This window comes from Aotus nancymaae, unplaced genomic scaffold, assembly GCF_030222135.1.
Source record: "Aotus nancymaae isolate 86718 unplaced genomic scaffold, 86718_ANA_hifiasm-v0.15.2.pri h1tg000058l, whole genome shotgun sequence".
Taxonomy (NCBI): domain Eukaryota; kingdom Metazoa; phylum Chordata; class Mammalia; order Primates; family Aotidae; genus Aotus; species Aotus nancymaae.
In genome coordinates this window covers 54,736,642-54,759,812 of record NW_026988472.1, presented here as the reverse complement: position 1 = coordinate 54,759,812, position 23,171 = coordinate 54,736,642, and the positions used below count along the sequence as shown (strand labels likewise).

Sequence of the window (23,171 nt, the reverse complement as noted above, 5' to 3'; positions counted from 1 at the left end):
TCCACCTTCACCTGCACGGAGGTGGTGGCCGGAGGCCAGTGGCAGAGGACACTGCATTGCTGGGGCTTTGTGTGGGGTGCTTCAGCAGCTCACAGAGGATGAATACAGAGAGGCAGGTCATTGCAGAGGTACCTGGGAGGACCAGTGTGGCTGTCAAGTGAGGGATGTCTTCAAGGAGAGCAAGGCTGGGAGGGAAAGACCAGGTAGGAGGGAGGCCAGTGCAGAAAAGCAGGGCAGAGAGACGGGACCCAGATAAAGCAGAAGACGGGCAGGCGGACGGGGGAGAAGTGGTAGCAAGACAGCGAAGGGAAGAGGTGGGAATTGGATGGAAGGCACCCCTGAGACGCGCAGGCATCCTCGTCTAAGGCGCCTGGGTGGAAATGGAATTACCCTGCTGGCATGGGCTGAGTATCTGTGTCCTCCTGAATCCCTATGTTGGATCCTCACCCCCGAGGTGAATGTGTTAGGTGGTGGGTCCTCTGGGAGGTAATGAAGCCAAGAAGGTGGAGTGTCGTGAATGGAATCAGTACCCTTATGAAAGGAACCCCAGAGAGCTCCCTGGCCCCTGCCACCGTGTGAGGACACAGCGAGAAGGCGCCGTCTATGAACCAGGAAGCAGGTCCTCAGCAGACACTGAACCTGCCACATCTTGATCTTGGACTCTCAGCCTCCAGAACCATGAGACAAACGTCTGCCATTTGTAAATTACCGAGTCTAAGATCCTTTGTTATAGCAGCCCGAATAGACGAACACACCTACCCTAGGACATACCATGAGCTGGAAGTGTGTGGGCTGCATCTCAGTGGAGATCTCTCATCTACAGTCAACCAGAAACCCACGAAATGACCGGACTTCCTAAAGCCCCACTGCATCCACGAGACCGGGTTCCTGAACAACCAACCTAACCAGTTCTCCGGAGAGCTCGAGATGCAGAACCCAAGGAGGCTGAGGAAACAAAGATTCTTGCATCTACTTCCAGGCAAAGATACTAGGCTCACCCAGGAGAGGAGCAAGGGGCCTGGCAGGGATTCTGTACACAGAGCATTTCTTTCTGGACCTGGTCGGCCATCAAGGTCAGGAGCCGGGGAGGTTTTCCAGCTCTAAGATCAGAGGCTGATAAGACCTGCCAGGTGGAGACTGCTGTGGCCTGAGGCTTTGCATGCAGGCCATGGTCCCGGCCCACCCTGCTTCCTATAAGAAGAGACACTGAGGGGCGTAGGGAGGGTGAGCAGGGAGAGGCCTGAGGAGGGGACTCACAGCCTGATGAGGAACGGGTGGTTGACTTCCTTCAGAACGGACTTCTCATTGTGCACGTGCTGCTCCTGCTTCAGGCGGATGACGTCGGGAATGCTCATCACCTTGAGGGCGAAGAAATGCTTGGCGGTCTTCTCCTTCACGAGGTGCACCCGCCCAAACGTCCCGGTGCCTGGAGAGAGAAAAATCATCAGAGGCCATTAAGTCCCCTGACCAAGGGAGGAAGCACCGCAGCCACGCAATCAGCCGGGGGCTGCACCAGGGCCGCAAACACACAGCCCAAGCCTTTCAGAGACTTGGTGTCACGGCGCACCTGGGCTGATAGCATTTCCTGGAATTTTCCACTGAATACAGAAATTGCAGAGAGAGATGGGGGGGAGAGAAAGGGAGAAAGAGAGAGAGACAGAGAGAGAGCACCATCTGCCTCTGAATGGTTCTTCAATCTGGGGACAAACTAGCCATAATTTCTGCAGATCAGTCTTTGCAGAGACCACACCCACACACACCACACTCCCACAAGGAGAAGCGTTAGAGTAATAGTAAATGGATTTATGCAACACGTCTTTTTCTCTGCAGGCCCTCTGGTTTTATCAGAAATCCAGACAGAGTGTAAAACACACAGCCCTCCTCAACATGGCTCTTTCCTTAACGCACACTAATGCTTGCTCAAAGCACAGAGTCTGTATTCTAAAATCTGCCGTGGATTAAGACGAAGTGCAATAGGTGCCCACAAACGACAGCGACAACTGCAACCACTACAAACGTAAAAGAAAACCACATCTCACTGTGTGCGGTTGGGACATTTTCAATCCAAACACGCTCTTCTCCTTCCCCTCCTCCATCTCCTCCTTCTTTTTTTCTCTTCCTCAATCTTCTCCTCCTTCTCCTCCATTTCCTTCTTTTGCTTTTCCACTTCCTCCTCCTCCATCCCCTCCTCTTCCTCCCACTGGGGTGCATCTAAATGAAGAAATCTAATAGTCAATAAGATATAAAAGGCTCACGCCTGTAATTCCAGCACTTTGGGAGGCCGAGGTGGGTGGATCATGAGGTCAGGAGATGGAGACCAGCAAGGCCAACATGGTGACAACCCATCTCTACTAAAAATACAAAAAGCCAGGCATGGTGGCGGCGCATGTCTATAGTCCCAGCTACCCAGGAGGCCGAGGCAGAAGAATAGCTGGAACCTCGGAGGCAGAGATAGCAGCAAGCCGAGATCGCGCCACTGCACTCCAGCCTGGACGACAAAGTGAGACTCTGTCTCCAAAAAAAAAAAAATCTCTACTGTATCTTGGGGGCACATTTTCAATCTAAACACGCTTTGCCTGCTCCTCTTCCTTCTTTCTCCTCCTCCTCATCCTCTTCTTCCTCTTCATCCTCCTCCTCTTCCTATAACACACCGATCCTATAAGGTATGCATGTGTTCACGTGCATATTGAAATATTCTTCACGTAGCATAAACGTTCTTGGGTTAATGGAGAGAATGAGTTTGCTCTGTCGCCCAGGCTGGAGTGCAGTGGCGCCATCACAGCTCACTGTAGCCTCAACCTCCTGGGCTCAGGCAATCCTCCCGGGCTCAGGCAATCCTCCCGCCTCAGCTACTTGGTTAATTTTTGCACTTTTGTAGAGAGGGTCTCACTACGTTGCTCAGGCTAGCCTTGAACTCCAGGCTCAAGCCATCCTCCTGCCTTGGCCTCCCCAAGTGCTGGACCTACAGGCATGAGCTACTACGATGGCTGCAGGATTTCTAGAGCATCTCTAAATTGCCTCTCATCTACCTTGATCCCAGCGCCAGCAGGCCCTTACTGGCACGCAAGTCATTCCTCAGCAATATTTTTAAACAACCCATTCACAGCTTCAGACTGAGATGAGCCACTAAAACAAAAACTGCCCTCCTGTGTTATGTGATCACATCCATCCCAGACAGCAGATGAAACTTCTGAGAAACTGACATTCAGAGAGAGGATGGTTTGGAAGTGTATCCTTCTAAGGAACCAGCATCTGTTGATGAGCAAAGTTCACTAATCAATATTGATCCATTTACCTCTGTGTTCACTTGCTAATAGTTCTGTGCCTGCTTATGCTAGCTTGCAAGACCCAAGAGAACCAGGATCTTGTAGAGACACCTGCGCTCCCATGTTTATGCAGCTCTATTCACAACAGCCAAGATGTGCAAACAACCGAAGTGTCCATCTAAGGGCAAATGGATAAAGTAAACATGGGACATGTACATGACGGAATACTATGCAGCCTTAAAAAAGAAGGAAACTGTCATTTACAGCAACATGGATGGAATTGGAGGTCATTATGTTCACTGAAGTAAGCCAGGCACAGAAAAACAAATATTAAATATCACATGATCTCACTTATACAAGGAATCTGACATGATTTGACTGTGTCCCCACCCAAGTCTCATCTTGAATTGTGGCTCCCATAATCCCCACATGTCATGGGATAGAAGCGGTGGGAAGTAACTGAATGATGGGGGTGGGTTTTTCCTGTGCTGTTCTTGTGATAGTGAGTAAGTCTCACGAGATCTGATGATTTTATTAATGGGAATTCCCCTGCATGTGCTCTCTCTTGCCTGCCGCCATGTAAGATGTCTCTCTGCTCTTCCTTCGTCTTCCGCCATGACTGTGAGACCTCCCCAGCCATGTGGAACTGTGAGTCCATTAAACCTCTTTCCTTTATAAATTACCCAGTCTTGGGTATGTCTTTATTAGTCAAAATCCAGAATCTAAAATACTCAAACTCATAGAACCAGAGAGTAGAGAGAGAGTTATCAGAGGATAGGGCTTGAGGCGGAAGCGGAAGTATGTTGGTCAAAGAAGCTTTAGTTGAGCAAGATAAATAAACCATGGAGATCTACCATACATACAGTTCCAACAGTTAACAGTACTGAACTCATATATGAAATTTTATATATACAAATCTCATATATACAATAGTGAAACTGTATATATGAAAATTTGCTTAGAGAGTAGATGATGTTATGCTGTTTTGTTTTGTTTTGTTTTGAGACAGGGTCTCTCTCTGTTGCCCAGGCTGGAGGGCAGTGGTGCAATCACAGCTCCCTGCAGCCTTGACCTGCCAGGCTCACGTGATCCTGCCACCTCAGCCCCCCAAGTAGTTGCGACAACAGGTGTATGCCACCAAGAGCAGGTAATTTTTAAAATTGTGACTGGGTATTTTTGACTGGTTTGAGAAGAAAAAAGACCACCACAACCATACAACAGATTTCCTTCCAAGAGTCCGGAATGCCACTGATTGCACGTGGTAACATGAAAAGAAAAACAAAGTTGTGCTTAAGCTACCAATTTTTTAAAGTATTTGCTGTAAACTAAAACCCCCATTTTGCAAAATATATAAGCTAATGAATGATGAATTTACTAGCTTACAGGGCAGATTTGGAAGGGAGGAGGAGAAGTAACCTTGGCTTTTAAATGAAGTTTCCAATAATGAATATTTTATTATGGCAGAAATAGAGAGTGAACTACAAAGTAAAGAAAAAGCGTAAGAAGTAAACAAACAATGTCAATAGCTGACAGGTGTTAAACATTTCTTCAAAAAAGTAAACAATGAAATAGTAACACATTTTTCAAGTATATTATCTTGGTTAACTTGAAAATAAAATAGTTTTTATTAGAGTACAACATTGTGTGGACAAAATTAGGTGGAATCAGGTCAAAGACAGGAAGTGGGAGAAGGGCTTTGAGGACTGGGAACTGATAGAGTTAGGCGCTTGACTGTGGCCACTGATGTTTCAATTGGATAAAACACAATTAGGAATCAGGAACACTGGCATCCAGCCCAAGCTTTGCCTGGGACAGGACCTATGAACTGGGCAACAGAGTAACCTTTCAGTCTCCTGTTGCTCTTCCTTCCAACAGAATATGCAGATCATCGGGAAACGTTCAATTCTTGCCACACCCTAAAATTCTAATAACGCAATGAATATGGTCCTTGACTTTTATTCTTCTGCCTGGTTCCTTCCTCCTTATTTATCACCCACTCCAAGGAACCCGTTCATTACTTGGCTGTGTTTACTGTATAACATTCAGTCTTCTTAGCACTTGTACTTGACCCTCAACAGAAAGAATTCTCCATGCCTACTGTAAGAACAACAGCTATGACTCAACAGATTTTGTACACTGCTGTGACTTCTTTAAAGCTTTCTTTGAGCTGTGTGAGTTGTAAACACACAAAACTCAAAACACGTTACTTTTGTACTACAGCGGATCTTTGCACTACCCTGAGAGATGTGGTCAGTCTGACCAAAGGCATAACCAGATTGCAGAAGTATGTTGGTAAACAACCTTATGCAAAGCAGACAGAAGTGGCGTGTGGTAATGTTTATCAGCTTAAGTGCACAGAAAACAAAGGCAACATTTAGTGGTGCTGGTATTAAGTCACTGTTGCAGTGAAAACCAGAAAGGCAGAGTCTGCTTGGTGCTGGGAGGCTCTCCAGTACACACATTCCCCACTTACCATTATTCCACTTGAGTAGAAAATGTATATTTTTAGCCTTCTCTGCAGCTTAGGGTGGCCATCTGACCCAGCTTTGCCCAATCAGACATAAAAAAAGAGTCTTTTCAGTGTTTCTAGGTAGGTCAGATCTTTCCTCCCTGATAAGAGAGATCTTGAAGGTTAAGTGGTCCACTCCCTACTCTAGAGACCCCCTCCATCTCTCTCCAACCTAAGGAGTAGTATTAATCAGGAGGGAAATCTGATGTGGAGTTTGTCTTTTCCTTCTTTTAATTTTAGATTCAGGGGGTACATGTGAACGTTCATTATATGGGTATATTGCATGATGCTGGGGTTTGGGCTTCTAATGATCCCATTGCCCAAGTAGTAAACAAAGTGTCCAACAGGAAGTTCTTCAGTCCTCTCCCCCTCCCACCCTTCCCCTTTTTGGAATCTCCAATGTTTATTGTTCCCATCTTTGTGTCCATGAAGTACTCAATGTTTACATCCCACTTATAAGTGAGAACATGCAATATCTGGCTCTCGCTCTTTTGCGTGCATCTGTTTAGGATCGTGCCCTCCAGCTGCATCTATGTTGCTGCGCAGGGCATGATTCTGTTCTTTTGCATGGCTGCAATGTGGACATCGGAAAGTCAAAGCTTGAAGGCAAAAGCTCAAGTGTGGGTTCCACAATCCCTTAATCCCTTACCCACAGTGGCTGAAGCTAAAGGCTCTGAATACTCAAAGTGTCTTCACTAACACACCTGGCCACAAAACTGGACCTCACCTAATGTGACACTATTTAAGCCTGATCCTCCTTGGGGTGAATATTTACTTATGTCACTATAGAAATATTCTCGTCTTGATAACATCCAGAGCAGACTCTGCTGAAGGTGTTGTATAATTAAAAAGTACATGCACCCATTCTCATCTCAAATTTAGAAAAATCCTCAAATTCCCAAATGTACCTGACCTATACATTTCAGAGACTTAAAGGACCCTGACAATCTTGGGAAGGTGTGGCTGCTTTTAAGGTGGGCACACCCTTTTTATAGCAGGTGCAATGCAGTAGCTTTTCCGCCAACATTCAAAGAGTTACTTGTTTCTCCAGCCAAGTTCCAGATGAGGAAGGTGGATCAGATTTACGGGCCATTCTGAGTGTGCAATTCTGATCTTTAAACATTAATGTGGGGTGGACTCGGGTCTCCTCTCTTCCATGAGAGAGAGAATCTCCTGCTTTCTGAAACCCTCTGACAGTGTGGCCACTGCATTCCCTCATCCATCTACCCTCCTCCCCATCCCATCCATCCTTCCCAAGCCTTTGTGTCCGACTCACACACAAACACATCGGGCCTTTTTTTTTATGAGACAGAGTCTCACTCTGTCATCCAGGCTGGAGTGCAGTGGAACTATCTCGGTTCACTGCAACCTCTGCCTCCTGGGTTCAAGCAATTCTCCTGCCTCATCCTCCCGAGTAGCTAGGATTACAGGCACCCGCCACCATGCCTGGCTAATTTTTGTATTTTTAGTAGAGACAGGGTTTCTCCATATTGGCCAGGCTGGTCTCCACCTGACCTCCTGACCTCAGGTGATCCACCCACCTCGGCCTCCCAAAGTGCTGGATGACAGGCATGAGCCATTGCACCCAGCTACATCCCAGCTTTCTGTCTGGAGGGATGGGGAGACGGAGAGAGATGACCTCCACACTCCCAATAGTGAGCAAACATCATAAACCTCAACTTTCCCAGAAAAATGCCATGGGCATCTTCTGAGCTACATCCAAGTACAGGCATGTATAACTGTAAACATACACATACACATTACGGTCACCAAAAAATGAGAGCCTTCATCCCACATGTTTAGACCACTTGGCAGAACTAAAATATTAAGTGAATCACCATGACCACGGAAAATGCTGAACGGTTCCCTTGTTAGTGAAGATTCACGGGGGCGGGGGATCGTGGGCATCTTTAGCCAGGTACTGTCATCCCAGCACTTTGGGAGGCCAAGGCAAGAGGATGTCTTGAGGCCAGGAGTTCTCAACCAGCCAGGGCAACATAGCAAGAGCCCTTTGTCTACAAAAATATAGAGATCTCATCTCTATTAAAAGAAATTAGCCAGGAGTCATGTGCACTCCTGTAGTCCCAGCTACTGCAGAGGCTGAAGTGGGAGGATCGCTTGAGCCCAGGAGGTCGAGGCGGCAGTGAGCTGTGGTCGCCACCGCACTGCGGTCTGGGCAACAGAGTGAAACCCTATCTCCAAAAATAAATAAATAAAAAACAAATAAGGCCAGGCACAGTGGTGCATGCCTGTAATCCCAGCACACTGCGAAGCTGAGGTGAGGACTGCCTGAGCCCAGGAGTTCCAGACCGGCCTGGGCAACATAGTGAGACCCCTATCGCTACAAAAAAATACAAAAATTAGCCAGGCATGGTAGTGTGCACCCGGAGTCCCAGCTGCTCAAGAGGCGGAGGCAGGAGGATTTGAGCCCAGGAGGTTGAGACCAGCCAGGGCAACATAGTGAGACCCTGTCTCTATTTAGAAAATAAATAGGCCGGGTACAGTGGCTCATGCCTGCAATCCCGGTGCTTTGGGAGCCAGAGTGGGAGGATCACTTGAGCCCAGGAGTTTGAGACCAGCCTGGGCAATGTAGTGAGACCCCATCTCTACTAAAAATACGAAAAAAAATTAGCCAGGCATGGTGGCAGGTGCCTGTAATCCCAGTTACTCAAGAGGCCAAGGCACGAGAACATCTTGAACCCAGGAGGCAGACGTTTCAGAGAGCTGAGATCGCGCCACTGCAGTGTAGCCCGGGCGACAGAGAGATTTTTGTCTCAAAAAAAAAAACCTAAAAATAAATAATAAATTTATCTCTCTTGGTGTAAAATCTAAAGAAAAATAATTTTTTTAATGTACAAAATGAAGTATGAGAAAGAGCAGAAAACATGTTTCTCACTGCGAAAAGAGATGGCCTTTTCGTCTTCCTCAAGCCCAGCAAGCCCAAAGTCCCTCCTGCCTGTAACTTCGGACAGAAGGAAGGAAGCGGCCAGCAGGACGGAAGGGAAGGCAGGGCTGTCGTGTTCATCATCACCAAGCCCGTTGACATGGAAGAAGTGCCCAGAAAGAGGAGAGGCATGGATTGAAGTTTCCTTTGGTTATATTTTTAAATTCTGCTAGAACTCAAAACACTTCAGGAGATCTGTATGGAATCAACACGAGGACCGTGGCGTGGAATTCCACGCAGTCGCAAAAGGAAATGAAACCAAGCAACCTGGAGTACTTTCCTTTGGGGTCCGTGGGCACATGGGATGGGGTCAGGAGGCTGGCGGGAGGGGAAGGACCGAGTCTCGCTTCAGCACATTTCTGGGAGCACATTCACGGATGATCTCAGACACTAACAGTCTGAGCCCAGCTCTACCTCTGTGCTGGAAGAGCTAGCCTGGCCTTTCACGGGTCACCTAAACACAGCCGATCTCCCCTCTCCCTGCTTTCTGTGGGTTGAATTGTGTGTCCTGGAAAAGACATGCTGACGGCCTCATCCTTGGTACCTGTGACTGGGACCTTATTTGGAAATATGGTCTTTGCAGATGAGATTAAGATCTACACAAAGGCTGGGTGCAGTGGCTCACACCTGCTATCCCAGCACAGGAGTTCCAGACCAGCCTGGGCAACAGAGCAAGACTCTGTCTCCACCTTTTTTTAAAAATGAAATTAAAAGAAAAAAAAAGATATACATTAAGGTGAAGTCATCCTGGAGGCGGTCCAATATGAGTGGGGAACTTAATGAGAAAATACAGACACAGAGAAGGCCACGTGGAGACAAAGGCAGAGACTAGTGATGCGGCCACCAGCCCAGGGACGCCTGGAGCCCCCAGGAGCTGAGAGAGGCAGGAAGGACCCTGCCGTGGAGCCTCCAGAAAGAACTGGATACCACTGCAGTGAACTGAACCACAGTCTCCCAGAGAGATCTGTCCATGCCCTGCCCCACAGAGCCTGCGGATGAGGCCTCATTTGGAAAATGGGTCTTTGCAGTTGTGATTAGTTCAGGATCTCAAGGTAAGGTCACCCAAGATTGGAGTGGACCTGAAACAAAATGACAGGTGTTCCTGTAAGAGACAGAAGAAAAGAGACAGACAGAGAGGAGGAGGCCACGTGGAGACGGAGGCAGAGACTGCAGTGATACGGCCACAAGCCCAGGGATGCCTGGGCCCCCAGGAGCTGGGAGAGGCAGGAAGGAGCCTCCCCTAGAGCCTCCAGAGGGAGTGCGGCCCTGCCCACACCTGGACTTTAGATTCGGTCTCTAGGATTGTGAGACAATTAACTTCTGTTATTTTAAGGCACCCAGTCTGTAGCATCTGTTACCGAAGCAAATACGCCCAGAAGGTACAAATTCAACCAAATAATGGCAAATTCAGCCAAGTACCTTCCCTAGCAATGTTGAGAGCTCACAGTCAAAGGTATAATTCCACTGTCTCTGAGAATCTGAGAGGCTCCCAGGGTGGTCTGAACTGTGCAGACCTCAGCAAACAGAACAACCCAGGAAAGAGAGGGGCTAAGGAGCTACTAATCCCTATTCCTCCAGAGGCAGCCTAGACATGCCTGAGCCTTCCCAGGCCAGTCACTAAGGAACGTGCACAACGCAGAGTTGCCCCAAACATGGGGGAAGACAGAAGCCTTCAAAGGAGCCGAGATGAAAAACCAAAGCTGGGCACAGGGGCTCACGCCTGTAATCCAAGCACTTTGAGAGGCTGAGGTGGGCAGATCACAAGGTCAGGAGTTTGAGACCAGTCTGGCCAATATGATGAAACCCTGTCGCTACTAAAAATACAAAAGTTAACTGGTTGTGGTGGTGTGCGCCTTTAGTCCCAGCTACTCGAGTGGCTGAGGCAGGAGAACTGCTTGAATCCAGCCATTGCACTCCAGACTGGGCGACAGAGCGAGACCCCATCTCAAAAAAAAAAAAAAAGAAAGAAAAACCAAGTTCGCATTGGAAACTCGGCTGGGCGTGGTGACTCATGCCTGTAATCCCAGCACTTTGGGAGGTGGGATTACTTGAGGCCAGGAGTTCAAGACCTGCCTGGACAACATAGCAAGATGCCAGCTGTAAAAATAAAAATAAAATATTAGCTAGGTGTGGTGGTGCATAGCTGTAGTCCCAGCTACTCAGGAGGCTGAGGTGAGAGGACTGCCTGAGCCTGGGAGGTCGAGGTTGAAGTGAGCTATGATCGCATTACTGCACTCCAGCCTGGGTAACAGAGCAAGACCCTGTCTCCAAAAAAAAAAACTAGGAAACTAATGGCTGATATTTGAGTCATTTGTACATAAATCCCTTCATAGTCTCTACTGATGTAAGAACCACATTTCATCAACAAAAACAAGGCAGTTAAGCAAGAATCTGGTAGGAATGGTCACAAGGAGAGGTATTTTCAGGACCTCAATCTTTCCCCCTATCAAGTGTTGGTTATTTCTTTTAATTAGTACAAATATTCTGAGGTGCATAAAGATCTGACTTAAGCTGCCATCTAATTCAGGTTAGTCAGTCATCTGCAGTATTCGTTACTCTCTGTTGGAAAAAAAATCTAGTGGCTAAAAGCAAATGAAAACCAGTACCTATAAATTACACTCTATCTGACCGCGGTTCATCCTGGAGAGGGTTTCAGGGCTCAGAATTCTGGCAGACTTCTATGTAAATAAAGTGCTTTGCTCGGACTACTGTAATCACATAACGCAGACTGGGGGACTTCAAGAGAACTTTATTCTCCCACAGTCCTGGAGGTTGGAAGTCCGAGATCCAGGGGTGGGCAGGGCTGGCTCCTCCTGAGGCCTCTCTCCTGGACTTGCAGGCGCCGTCTTCTGTGTCCTCACAGGGTCGTCCTGTGTGTGTCTGTATCCTCATCTCTGCTTTTTTTTTTTTTTTTTTAATTTTTATTTTGTGAGATCGAGTCTTGCTCTGTGGCCCAGACTGGAGTGCAGTGGCACCATCACTCCTGGGCTCAAGCAAGTCTCCCACCTCTGCCTCCCGAGTAGCTGGGACTACAGGTGCATACCAGCACACCCAGGAGTTGGAGGCTGCAGTGAATTATAACAGCAGCACTGCATTCCAGCCTGGGCCACACAGCATGTCCCTCATCTGTTTAAAAAAACAAAAGTGAGGCCCTTCTCCATATGTGATATTTGCTTCTATATGTAGAAAAGACTTCGGAGAAATATACAAGACACATTACTCTGGGTGCCTGGGTCGGGGGCAAATTCTGCACAGGTGAGGCACAAAAGCAGGGAAGCATTTCACTATGTAACTCTCCCACCTTTTCAAATGTGTGACTGTCGAAATAGTTCATCTATATATGTTCAATTTGTGCTAAATTGATAAATAAAACTGATGCATTGCATTAAATAATTGTTTCAAAATAATGATGATATCGGAATGGACAAATTTATCATCATCAAATTCAGTTCTTTTCCTTGACATTTTCCCCCTTGGATAAAAGCAATAAAAGAACATTAAATACCACAAGGTATGAAATATGTGTGTGAAACATGTAGTTCTCCTTTATAAAGTCAATGTTTTAAATTACTGCTGTAAACAAGTATAATAACTTTCTATTTTATAGAAGAAAAAAAGCTTTTCAAAAGTATTTTTAATAAAGACTGTGTGGGGCCAGGAGTGGTGGCTCGCGCCTGTAATCCCAGCACTTTGGGAGGCTGAGGTGGGCGGATCACCTGAGGTCGGGAGTTTGAGACCAGCCTGACCAACATGGAAAAGCCCTATCTCTACTAAAAATACAAAATTAGCTGGGCATGGTGGTGCATGCCTGTGATCCCAGTTACTCAGAAGGCTGAGGCAGAGGAATCGCTTGAACCTGGGAGGCAGAGGTTGCAGTGAGCCGAGATCATGCTTTTGCACTCCACCCTGGGCAACAAGAGTCAAACTCTGTCTCAGAAAAAAAAAGAAAAGAAAAAAGATAGAAGAGTGCCTGTTGGCCAGGCATGGCGGCTCATGCCTATAATCCCAGCACTTTGGGAGGCCAGGGAAGAAGGATCACTTGAGGAGTTCTACACCGACCTGGGTAACATAACGAGACCTCGTCTCTATTTAAAAAATCAAAAAATGAGCAGGGCATGGTGTTGCACACCTGTGGTCCAAGCTGCTCGGGAAGCTGAGGCAAGAGGCTCACTGGAGCCCAGGAGTTCAAGGCTGCAGTGAGCAGTGATCGCACCCCTGTGCTCTAGCCTGGGTGAGAGAGCAAGACCTTCTCTCAAAAAATGAATGAATGAATGAATGAATGAGTGTGCTAACTGTGAATAAACTGAAAACTAAAGAACTGTGTGTTTTTCAAGGGTGAATCTTATGGTACAGAAATTATATCTCTAGAAACAATTTTTCTTTTAGAGAAGAATGTATGCTTTGGATATTCTTGGGAAGATTTTTTTTTTCTATTGCTGCTATACCCAGTGGGTGGGGGAGGAAGAAGATCTATTTTAAAGCTTGGAATATTTACTTCAAACTTCAGTTAAAAACAGTAGCGCCAATTCAGCTGCGCACCGTGTGGTGGAGAGTTCTGTGAGTTCACTGGTCTAGACAGCTAGAAACAAACAAACGCCCTCAAAATTTTGCTGAGTCAAACATTCCATTTTAAAAGATAGAAAGATGTTTCAGAACTACGCTCTGTGATTTACAGTGTATTAAATTATACTTTCTCATCAGAAATGCAAAATGTGGCTGGGAGTGGTGGCTCACGCCTGTAATTTCAGCAGTTGGGAGGCTGAGGTGGGTGGATCCCTTGAGCACAGGAGTTCAAGACCAGGCTAGACAACAAAGGAAAACCCCGTCTCTACTAAAAACACACAAACCAGCCAGGTGTGGTAACACGCTTACGCTTAGTCCCAGCTACCTGGGAGGCTGAGGCAGGAGGACCATTTGAGCCCAGGGATGGGGGCTGCAGTGAGCTATGATCACATCACTGCACTCCAGCCTAGGTGACAAAGCAAGACCCTGCCTCAAAAAACAACAACAAAAAACACAAAATGTATAATCACTGAAGTGAAAAGAAAAACAGGAAATTCTCACCTTCTCCCACAACACTAACAGATGTTAAGCCAGGGAAAGGTTTGTGATTTCTGGCTCAGTGTATTTATACAAGCACAGTATGTGCAGCTTTGAATAACATTTGGGTGTGACTCTACCAAGGAAAACAAGGGTTAGTTTTCACACATCCACCATGCAGCCAGGTTAAAGACACAGTCCTTGCCTACCTCCAGGACAGGATGCAATAATTGCACAGCACGCCCAAATCACCCTTGAGATCAGCTTCTCAAACTCAGTCCATCAACATTCGGAGCTGGATGATTCTTTGTGGTGGGGCCGTCCTGTGCACTGGAGGGGGCCAGCAGCAACCCTGGGCTCCACCTACCCATTATCAGCAGCACCTCCCTGAGCTGTGACAACAAAAATGTATCCGGACTTGTCCAGGGAAGAAGTATCCCCGAGAGAGCTGCACTGCCACTGGTGAAGAATCTCTGCCACAGGCAGATAGAAAGATAGGTAGATGGGTATGACTGACTGGTAGACGACTGGGTGTTTGGATGGATGGATGGATGGATGGATGGATGGATGGATGGATGGATGGATGGGTAGGTAGACAGATGATAGGATAGATAGGTGAAACATAGATAAAAAGATAAACAGGATGGTTAGATCACTGATAGGTAGATAGGTAAATAGATAATAGATGGGATGGGTGGAGAGGGCGAGAGTGGGGGGGGGAGGGGGGAGGGGGAGAGAGAGAGAGAGAGAGAGAGAGAGAGAGAGAGAGAGAGAGAGAGAGAGAGAGAGAGACTGACTCTCATGCTAAGGCAGGTTCTCTCGGCCTCAGTGCTGCTGACAATTTGGGGCCGTATGATTCTCTGTGGGGCCGTCCTGTGCACTGCCAGGTGTTGAGCAGCGTCCCTGGGCTCCACTCACCACATGCCATCAGCATCCATCCCCAGTAGTGACAACCACAACTGTCCCCAGACACTGTTAAGTGCCCTGTGGGAGAAGGCCAGCCCCCAGCTGAGACCCGCAGTTTTGGAGCAAGCACTGTCGGCAGAATCTCCTGCGACGATAGGAATGTTCTCTATCTGTGCTGTCCGAGATGGCAGCCACAAGCTCACAAGCGGCTACTGAGGATCTGAACTGAGGCTATGGAGAGCAAGCAACCGAACCTTTACTGCATTTAATGTCAGACAGCTTTAGAGTTCCTGCTAGCCAGACACACTGAATTCTTTTATCAGATGTCAGCTTCTAACACTCCATCTTGGACAATGAAGTGGTTTATGCAGTCCAGGTTTTGAACACAAAATAGCTTTCTGGAAAAAAAAAGGAGTCAATATAATAAACGAATGCATCGCTTCCGTCATGACTGATATTTTCCTGTGTTCCAGGTACTGTCTACCTCTGAGTAACTGCAGTGAACACGAGCTTGCTCCCTCATTTAGTCTGGTTTAGCTCCAGTCAGGCTGGAAGGAGGGGCGGAGGCATGAATGACAGGAAGTCTAACAACTGGGTGCCCTCACATGAGTTCATAGACTTGAGGACTTCAAATAACATATCCATAAGAGAACATCAGGATGCAGGCGTCAGGGAAGGCCTCTTTTAAGAAATTTCCACTGAAAATGGGAAGGTGGTGGAGAGGGAGGGTTAAACCTTGTTTATAAGGCACTTGGGCAGAGAATGGGCTGGACTGGGCTGGAAGAGGGAGGGTGGAGATGATTACAGCTCAGAGTTTAGGCATCTCAGCAATGAGTGCTGGCGACTCAGGCAAGGTGTGCAGGTGCACAGGGGTCTCGGGTTGTTCTGTCTGTGGGAAGGGGACACATTTCATGTTGAACTCAGTGGACGTACTGAGGCTGAGGGACGGACGAGGTTGAACGGTGCCCCCCACAACATGTCCACATCCTGACCCCTAGTACCTGTGAATGGAGCCTTATTTGAAAATAAGGTCTCTGTAGCTTCTATTAAGTAAACAATCTCCAGATGAGGCCATCCTGGATTGAGGGTGGGACCTAAATCCAACAACAGGTGTCCTTCTAAGAGACAGAAGAGAAAAAATAATAAAAAATGGCCAGGCGCAGTGGCTCACACCCATAATCCCAGCACTTAGGGAGGCCAAGGCAGGCAGATCACCGGAGGACAGGAGTTCAAGACCAGCCTGGCCAACATGGTGAAATCTCATCTCTCCTCAAAATACAAATATAAGGAGAGATCCAAGATGGCCGATGACTAGCAGCTCGGGCACGTACCTCCCAGTGAAAGCGCAAAGAACGAGAGGACGTCACACTTTCAGACGAATATTTGTTGCTTACGGACCAGGAGATTCCCAGTGGAGGAGCCCCACGGGTCGCCAGGGCGACTCTTGTGGCCGGCGCGGCGGTTTTGCTGGTGCCTCAGCGCGCCAATTCTAGGTGCAGAGTCCGGAGATTCCCGGGCAGAAAAGCACCATCAATCTTAACACCGCTGTTTTGGCCGGCACAGTGGACTGCTCAGATTTCGGCGCTGGGAATCAACAAGTTGGACGTCAGAGACCTAGTTAGAAAGTCAGCAATTACAAAGACGACAGACGGACAAATATATAATGAAGGGAAGAAACCAGCGTAAAAAGGTAGAGAACACTCAAAATCAGAATGCCTCTCCCTCTACAGGGGATTGCAATTCCTCATCAGTAACGGAACAAGGCTTAATAGATTACACGTGTGTTCCAATAACAGAAGCAGGCTTCAAAACGTGGGTGATAAGAAACTTCTGTGAATTAAAAGAACTTGTTTTAACCCAATGCAAAGAAACTAAGAACCTTGAAAAAAGGTTTGACGAAATGTTAACGAGAATGGACAAGATAGAGAAGAATATAAGTGAATTGATGGAGCTGAAAAACACAACACGAGAACTTCGCGAAGCATGCACAAGTTTAAAGAGTCGAATTGATCAAGCAGAAGAAAGGATATCAGAAGTCGAGGACCAGCTCAGTGAAATGAAATGAGAAGACAAGAATGGAGAAAAAAGGATGAAAAGGAACGAGCAAAGTCTCCAGAAAATATGGGACTATGTGAAAAGACCTAATCTACGTTTGATAGGTGTACCTGAATGTGACGAAGAGAATGAATCCAAGTTGGAAAATACTCTTCAGGATATCATTCAGGAAAACTTTCCCAACCTGGCGAGGCAGGGTAATATTCAACTCCATGTAATACAGAGAACACCACAAAGATATTCTTCAAGAAGACCAACCCCAAGGCACATAATCACCAGATTTATTAGGGTTGAAATGAAGGAGAAAATACTAAGGGCAGCCAGAGAGAAAGGTCAGGTTACCCATAAAGGGAAATCTATCAGACTTACAGCAGATCTCTCAGCAGAAACCCTACAAGCCAGAAAAGAGTGGGGATCAATATTTAACATCCTTAAAGAAAAGAACTTTCAACCCAGAATTTCCTATCCAGCCAAACTAAGCTTTATGAGCGAAGGAAAAATTAAATCTTTTGCGAACAAACAAGTACTTAGAGAGTTCACCACCACCAGGCCTGCTTTACAAGAGCTTCTGAAAGAAGCACTATACATATAAAGGAACAACCAATATCAGCCTTTCCAAAAATATATCAAAAAGCAAAGAACATTAACATAATGACAAATTGACATCAACTAATGGGCAAAACAGCCAGCTAGCATCAAACGCCAGTATTAAACTTATATATATTTTAATTGGATAAAAAGCCAAAACCCATCGGTATGCTGCATCCAGACCCATCTCACATGCAACAATACACAAAGACTCAGAGAGAAGGAGGAAGATTTACCAACCAAACAGAGAGTAAAAATAAACTAATAAACAAAAAGCAGGAGATGCAATTCTCGCCTCTGATAAAGTAGACTTTAAAGCAACAAAGATCAAAAGAGGCAAAGAAGGATATTACATAATGGTAAAAGGATCAATGTAACAAGAAGAGCTAACGATTCTATAGATCAACGAGACAGAAAATTAACAAGGACATCCAGGACTTGAACTCAGACCCGGAACAAGTAAACTTAATAAACATTTATAGAACTCTCCACTTCAAATACACAAAACATACATTACCACCTCACACCTATTGGAAAAGTGACTATATAATTGGAAGTAAATAACTCCTCAGTAATCGCATAGCATTTCATGGGTTTGAATGAAATATTGGTTGGCTGTTTGTTTGTTATCTTCTTCCCTTATTCCTTCCTGACTACATCATTAAGTATAACTATCATTATAAAAGAGGTTTTTAATAACCATTACTAAATTGCATTCTAGCCTGGGCAAGAAAGCAATACTCCCATTCTCTCTCCCTCTTTCTTTTCCTTTTTCCTCCTCCCCATTCTCTCTCTCTCTTTCTCTTCCTTTTTCCACCTCCTCATTTTCTCTCTCTTTCTCTTTTTTCTTACTCCTTTTAAAAAAAAAAAAAAAAAAAGAACTTATGATGAATGTTCACAAAGTAAACCAAGAACATTCCCCCTAGTATTAGCAGAAAGCATTCTAAAATAAAATTCAGTGTCATCACAAAGGAAGCTTACAATGAAACTGGAGTTAAATTCAGGACAGTCTTTAAGGTACAGAAGAATGATCTGCTGATTCAAATGAGAGAAATATCGTTAAATAATAATATATTTATGATAATTACTATTATCATATTTATTGAGCTTTTCCTAACAATGAGGATAACCTTCAGCATTCTTCATTAAATATCATAATCATTTTGCTTAACCCTGATAAAGTCCACGTATTTCAGAAACAAAGATTGTGAGATTACGAAAACTGACCAAAGTAACAAGCACAGTAAAGTGTTAAATCCACATCAATTTAATCTAAGTAAAGGAATTTTGTGTGTGTGTGTGAGACAGTCTCACTCTGTCACACAAGCTGAAGCACAGTGGTGCGATCTTGACCAAAAAAAAAAAAAAAAATACAAATATAAGCTGTGCGTGGTGGCAGGCACCTGTAATCCCAGCTACTCGGGAGGCTGAGGCAGGAGAATCACTTGAACCTGGGAGGCGGAGGTTGCAGTGAGCTAAGATCACACCGTTGCACTCCAGCCTGGGCAAAAGACTGAAACTCCATCTCAAAAAAATAAATAAATAAAATATAAAATAAATAAATAAATAAAGGGACAGAAGAGGAGACACAGACACAGAGAAGGCCACGTGGAGACAGTGGCAGAGACCGGAGTGATGCGGCCACAAGCCCAGGGATGCTGGAGGCCCTAGGAGCTGGGAGAGGCGGGAAGGAGCCTCCCCTAGCACTTCCGGAGGGAGCGCAGCCCTGCCCGCACTGTGACCTCAGACTCGTGGTGTGCAGGGCTGGGAGAGCATACATTTCTACTGCTTGCGTTCCCCCGTTTGTGGTCACTTGTGACAGCGGAGCAGGACACTCATGTAAGAGTGTTGCTGGATGTCTGGACCCTCCAACAGGGAGAAGTCGGCAATGCACCCTTCAGGGCTACTAAGAAAGTCTAAACTAGACACGTGCATTGAGAGCCAAAGCCGTAAGATGATAACTGAAGTCACTGGTGTGGATGAGGTCACTCTTCTCATTTATTTAATGCAATGTTTTTCTCCTAACCCTTAGCAGTCCTATATAAAGCTCTTCCTGTTTCTCTTTCACTGTAACATCCTATTGTTGTGGATGGAGACAATATCCTCTCCTACTCTTCTAAAAAGATGTCTCAAAGTGAGAGTTTTTTTCTTTTATGTTCCCCTTTTGGATTTTTTTGTTTTGTTTTGCTCTTGTTTTTGAGACAGGGTCTCGCTCTGTCACCCAGGCTGGAGTGCAGTGGTGTGATCTTAGCTCAGTGCAGCCTCAAACTCCCAGGCTCAAGCAATACTCCCACTTCAGCCTCCTGAGTAGCAGGGACTAAGGTGTGTGCCATTACACCTGGCTAATGTTTGTATCTTTCGTAGAGATAGGGTCTCCCTATGCTGCCCAGGCTGGTTTCAAACTTCTGGGCTCAGGCGATCCCCCCACTCGACCTCCCAAAGTATGAGTCACAGTGCACATGACCCCCTTTTGGTTTTAATTTTATCTTAGGTTCTCTGAATGATGTCATTTCTGGGACATGTCTTTACTTCCATTAAGCTCTCTCACTGTCTCACTGATAGCTAAGTACCAGATTCATGGTGGTTTTCCTAAGAATGACACATCAGAAAGGCTGCCTCGGGTTTCTTCGGTGTGAATGGCGCTAGGGGACCCCCTGAGTAGGAGACTGTTATCCTGGAGTGCCACCACCTGCTGTCTTCCCTAGTTCCCGCCTACCTAGTGCTGCCTTTTCATTTCCTTCTATTTCTTTGCAATGAAAACCCTACTGGTGAAAGCTTGCATCCTCCAGAAATTCCCATGTTGAATCCTCATCCCCAAGGTGATGGTGTTGGAAGGTGGGGCCTCTGGGAGGTGATGAGGTCATGAGGATGGGGCCTCATGAATGGGATCAGTGTCCCTATTAAAGGGACTCCAGAGAGCTCCCTCGTCCCTTCCACCTTGTGAAGACACAGCAAGAAGGCGCCATCTATGAACCAGAAAGCCCTCAGCAGACACTAAATCTGAAACACCTTGATCTGTGACTCCCAGCCTCCAGAACTGTGAAGAATAAATGTCTGTTAAAGCCCCCTAGTCTATGACACAGATACTCCTCAATTTACGATGATGACATTATACCCCCATAAACCCGTTGTAAGTTGAAAATGTGGTAAGCCAAAAATGCATCTAATACACCTAACCTACAAACATCACAGCTTAGCCCAGCCTCCCTAAACGTGCTCACGACACTTACACTAGCCTACAGCTGGCCAAACTCACCTAACACGAAGCCTAGCTTACAATCAAGCACTGAATGCCTCGTGTAGTTTACTGAATACTGCACTGTAAGCTAAAAATAGAATGGTTGCATGAGTATTCAAAGCACGGTTTCCTCTGACTGTCTCTCTCTTTCCCACCACTGTAAAATTGAAAAATCATCAATCAAACTATCATAACTCAAACCATCATAAATGGAATCATCATAAATTAGGGATCTTTTGTATAAGACAGATTTTTTTCTTGATTGGCTGGATGAGGTAGCTCACACCTGTAATCCCAGCACTTTGGGAGGCCGAGGCAGGCGGATCACTTGGGGTCAGGAGTTCGAGACCAGCCTGGCCAACAAATCAAAACTCTGTCTCTACTAAAAATACAAAAATTAGCTGGGCATGGTGGCATGCACCTGTAATCCCAGCTACTCGAGAGGCTGAGGCATAAGAATCACTTGAACCCAGGAGGCAGAGGTTGCAGTGAGCCGAGATCGCATCACTGCATTCCAGCCTGGGCAGCAGAGCAAGACTCTGTCTCAAAACAAACAAACAAAAAGCCACTTACTCGCCAGGCACAGTGGCTCATGCCTGTAATCCCAACATTTTGGGAGGCCAAGGCAGGAGGATCATTTGAGGCCAGAAATCTGAGACAAGCTTAGGTAATATGGCAAACCATCCCCACCCCCTGTCTCTACTAAAAATACAAAAAATTAACCAAGCATGGTGGGTGGTATGTGCCTGTAGTCCCAGCTACTTGAGAGGGTGAGGCAGGAGGATTGCTTGAGCCAGGAGGAGGTGAAGGCTGCAGTGAGCTATGAACACGCCACTGCATTCCAGCCTGGGTGACAATGCGACACCCAGTTTCTTAAAAAAAGAAAAGGAAGAAGCCACTTGCTCTATCTTCATTGTCCTGCTATTAAATGGGAGACCTGCTTTCTGCAAACTCTGTTCCTCCTTTGTCTGCTGGGTCACTAATCTGAGAATCCCACTTCTTACTTTCCTTATCGCCAGGCAATGTTTGTTTTCATTAATCATAATGTTCATGTTTTTCTTTTTTTTTGAAGATGAAGTCTTGCTCCGTTGCCCAGGCTGGAGTGGTATGATTATGGCTCACTGCAGCTTCCAACTCCCAGGCTCAGGCGATCAGATCAGCCCACATCAGCCTTCCAAGTAGCTGGGACCACAGGTGCTCATCATCACAGCCAGCTAATTTTTTTTTCTAGAGACAGCGATTTACTGTGTTGCCCAAGCTGGTGTCGACCTCCCAGGCTCAAGCAATCCTCCCGTCTCAGCCTCCCAATGTGCCAGGATGACAGGCGTGAGCAACCACATACAGCCATGAATCATCATGTTTTCTTTACGCAGTCTGGGAACTCCAGCGGAGAGTCACACAGAGCATGGTTCCTGGAACAAGGGCATCCCAAGGGAATGACTGACTAAATCACCTTTTTGAGCACACACAGGTCTACCCAGGGGCACTGTCTGTTCTGCTCACCCCACAAGAACGCCAGGCAGGCAGCTAGGGAACAGAAGGACCCTCTCCCATACAAGGCAGCCATTCTTTCCTCAGCAGGTGGGTGGGCCAGCGCCTAGTTTCATCTGAACATCTGCCAAAATCCAAAGAATTACAGTGCTGTCAGCGGCCTTAAGCGTTGTCATGAAATCAGCCAAAAACCTGTGAGTGTGTATGGCTGTGGGCGCAGCTACGTATCTTCTAGTGATTCCCGTATGTGCAGGCATACCACAGAACCACAGGCGCAGGAAGAGAGGCAAAGCGTGTGCCAGAAGAACTCACCCACCACAGAGAAAGAAGCAACTTTATAGAGAGACAGCTCTTGCTGTGTTGCCCAGGCTGGACTCGAAATCCTAGGCGCAAGCACTCCTCCTGCCTCAGCCTCCCAAAGTGCTGGGATTACAGGCACACGCCACCACACCCAGCTAATTTTTTGTAAGGAGGGGGGTCTTGCAATGTTGCCCAGGCTGGTCCCGAACTCCTGGGCCTTGAAAGGTGAGAGTGATCCTCCCACCTCGGCCTCCAAAGTGGTGAGATTACAGGCATGAGCCACCATGTCTAGCAAAAGAAGGTTTTCATTTTTGTTTTGTTGCTGTTGTTATTTTGTCTTTGTGGTTTTTTGTTGTTTTTTTTTTTTGAGACAGAATCTGTCGCTCAGGCTGGAGTTTACTCATGTGTGCAATGGCACATGCAGTGGTACAATCTCAGCTCACTGCAACCTCCCCCTCCCAGATTCAAGCGATTTTCATGCCTCAGCCTCCCGAGTAGCTGGGACTACAGACATCCGCCACCATGCCCAGCTAAGTTTTGCAGTTTTGGCAGAGACAGGGTTTTGCCATATTAGCCAGGCTGTCTCGAACTCCTGACCTCAAGTGATCTGCCTGCCTCGGCCTCCCAAAGTGCTGGGATTACAGACGTGAGCCACCATGCCCAGCCAGGTTTTCACTTTTAGAGAGGTGGAGAATCTGTCCTAGAGCACACACTCACCCGTCGTCCCACAGCTTCCAAAATTCTTTTTTTTGTTGTTGAGATGGAGTCTCGCTCTGTCACCTAGGCTGGATTACAGTGGCACGATCTTGGCTAACTACAACCTCCCCCTCCAGG

General features: G+C 46.5%; 1 protein-coding gene across 1 annotated transcript in view; it reads right to left on the bottom strand.

Moving 5' to 3' along the window:
* PRKX (protein kinase cAMP-dependent X-linked catalytic subunit) overlaps nt 1-23,171 on the bottom strand; it is a 101,511-nt gene that overhangs the window by 63,259 nt on the left and 15,081 nt on the right. The window contains exon 2 of the mRNA XM_012458800.2: nt 1,258-1,426. Coding sequence (XP_012314223.1) covers nt 1,258-1,426 — 169 coding nt within the window. The remainder of the gene's footprint in view (nt 1-1,257; nt 1,427-23,171) is intronic.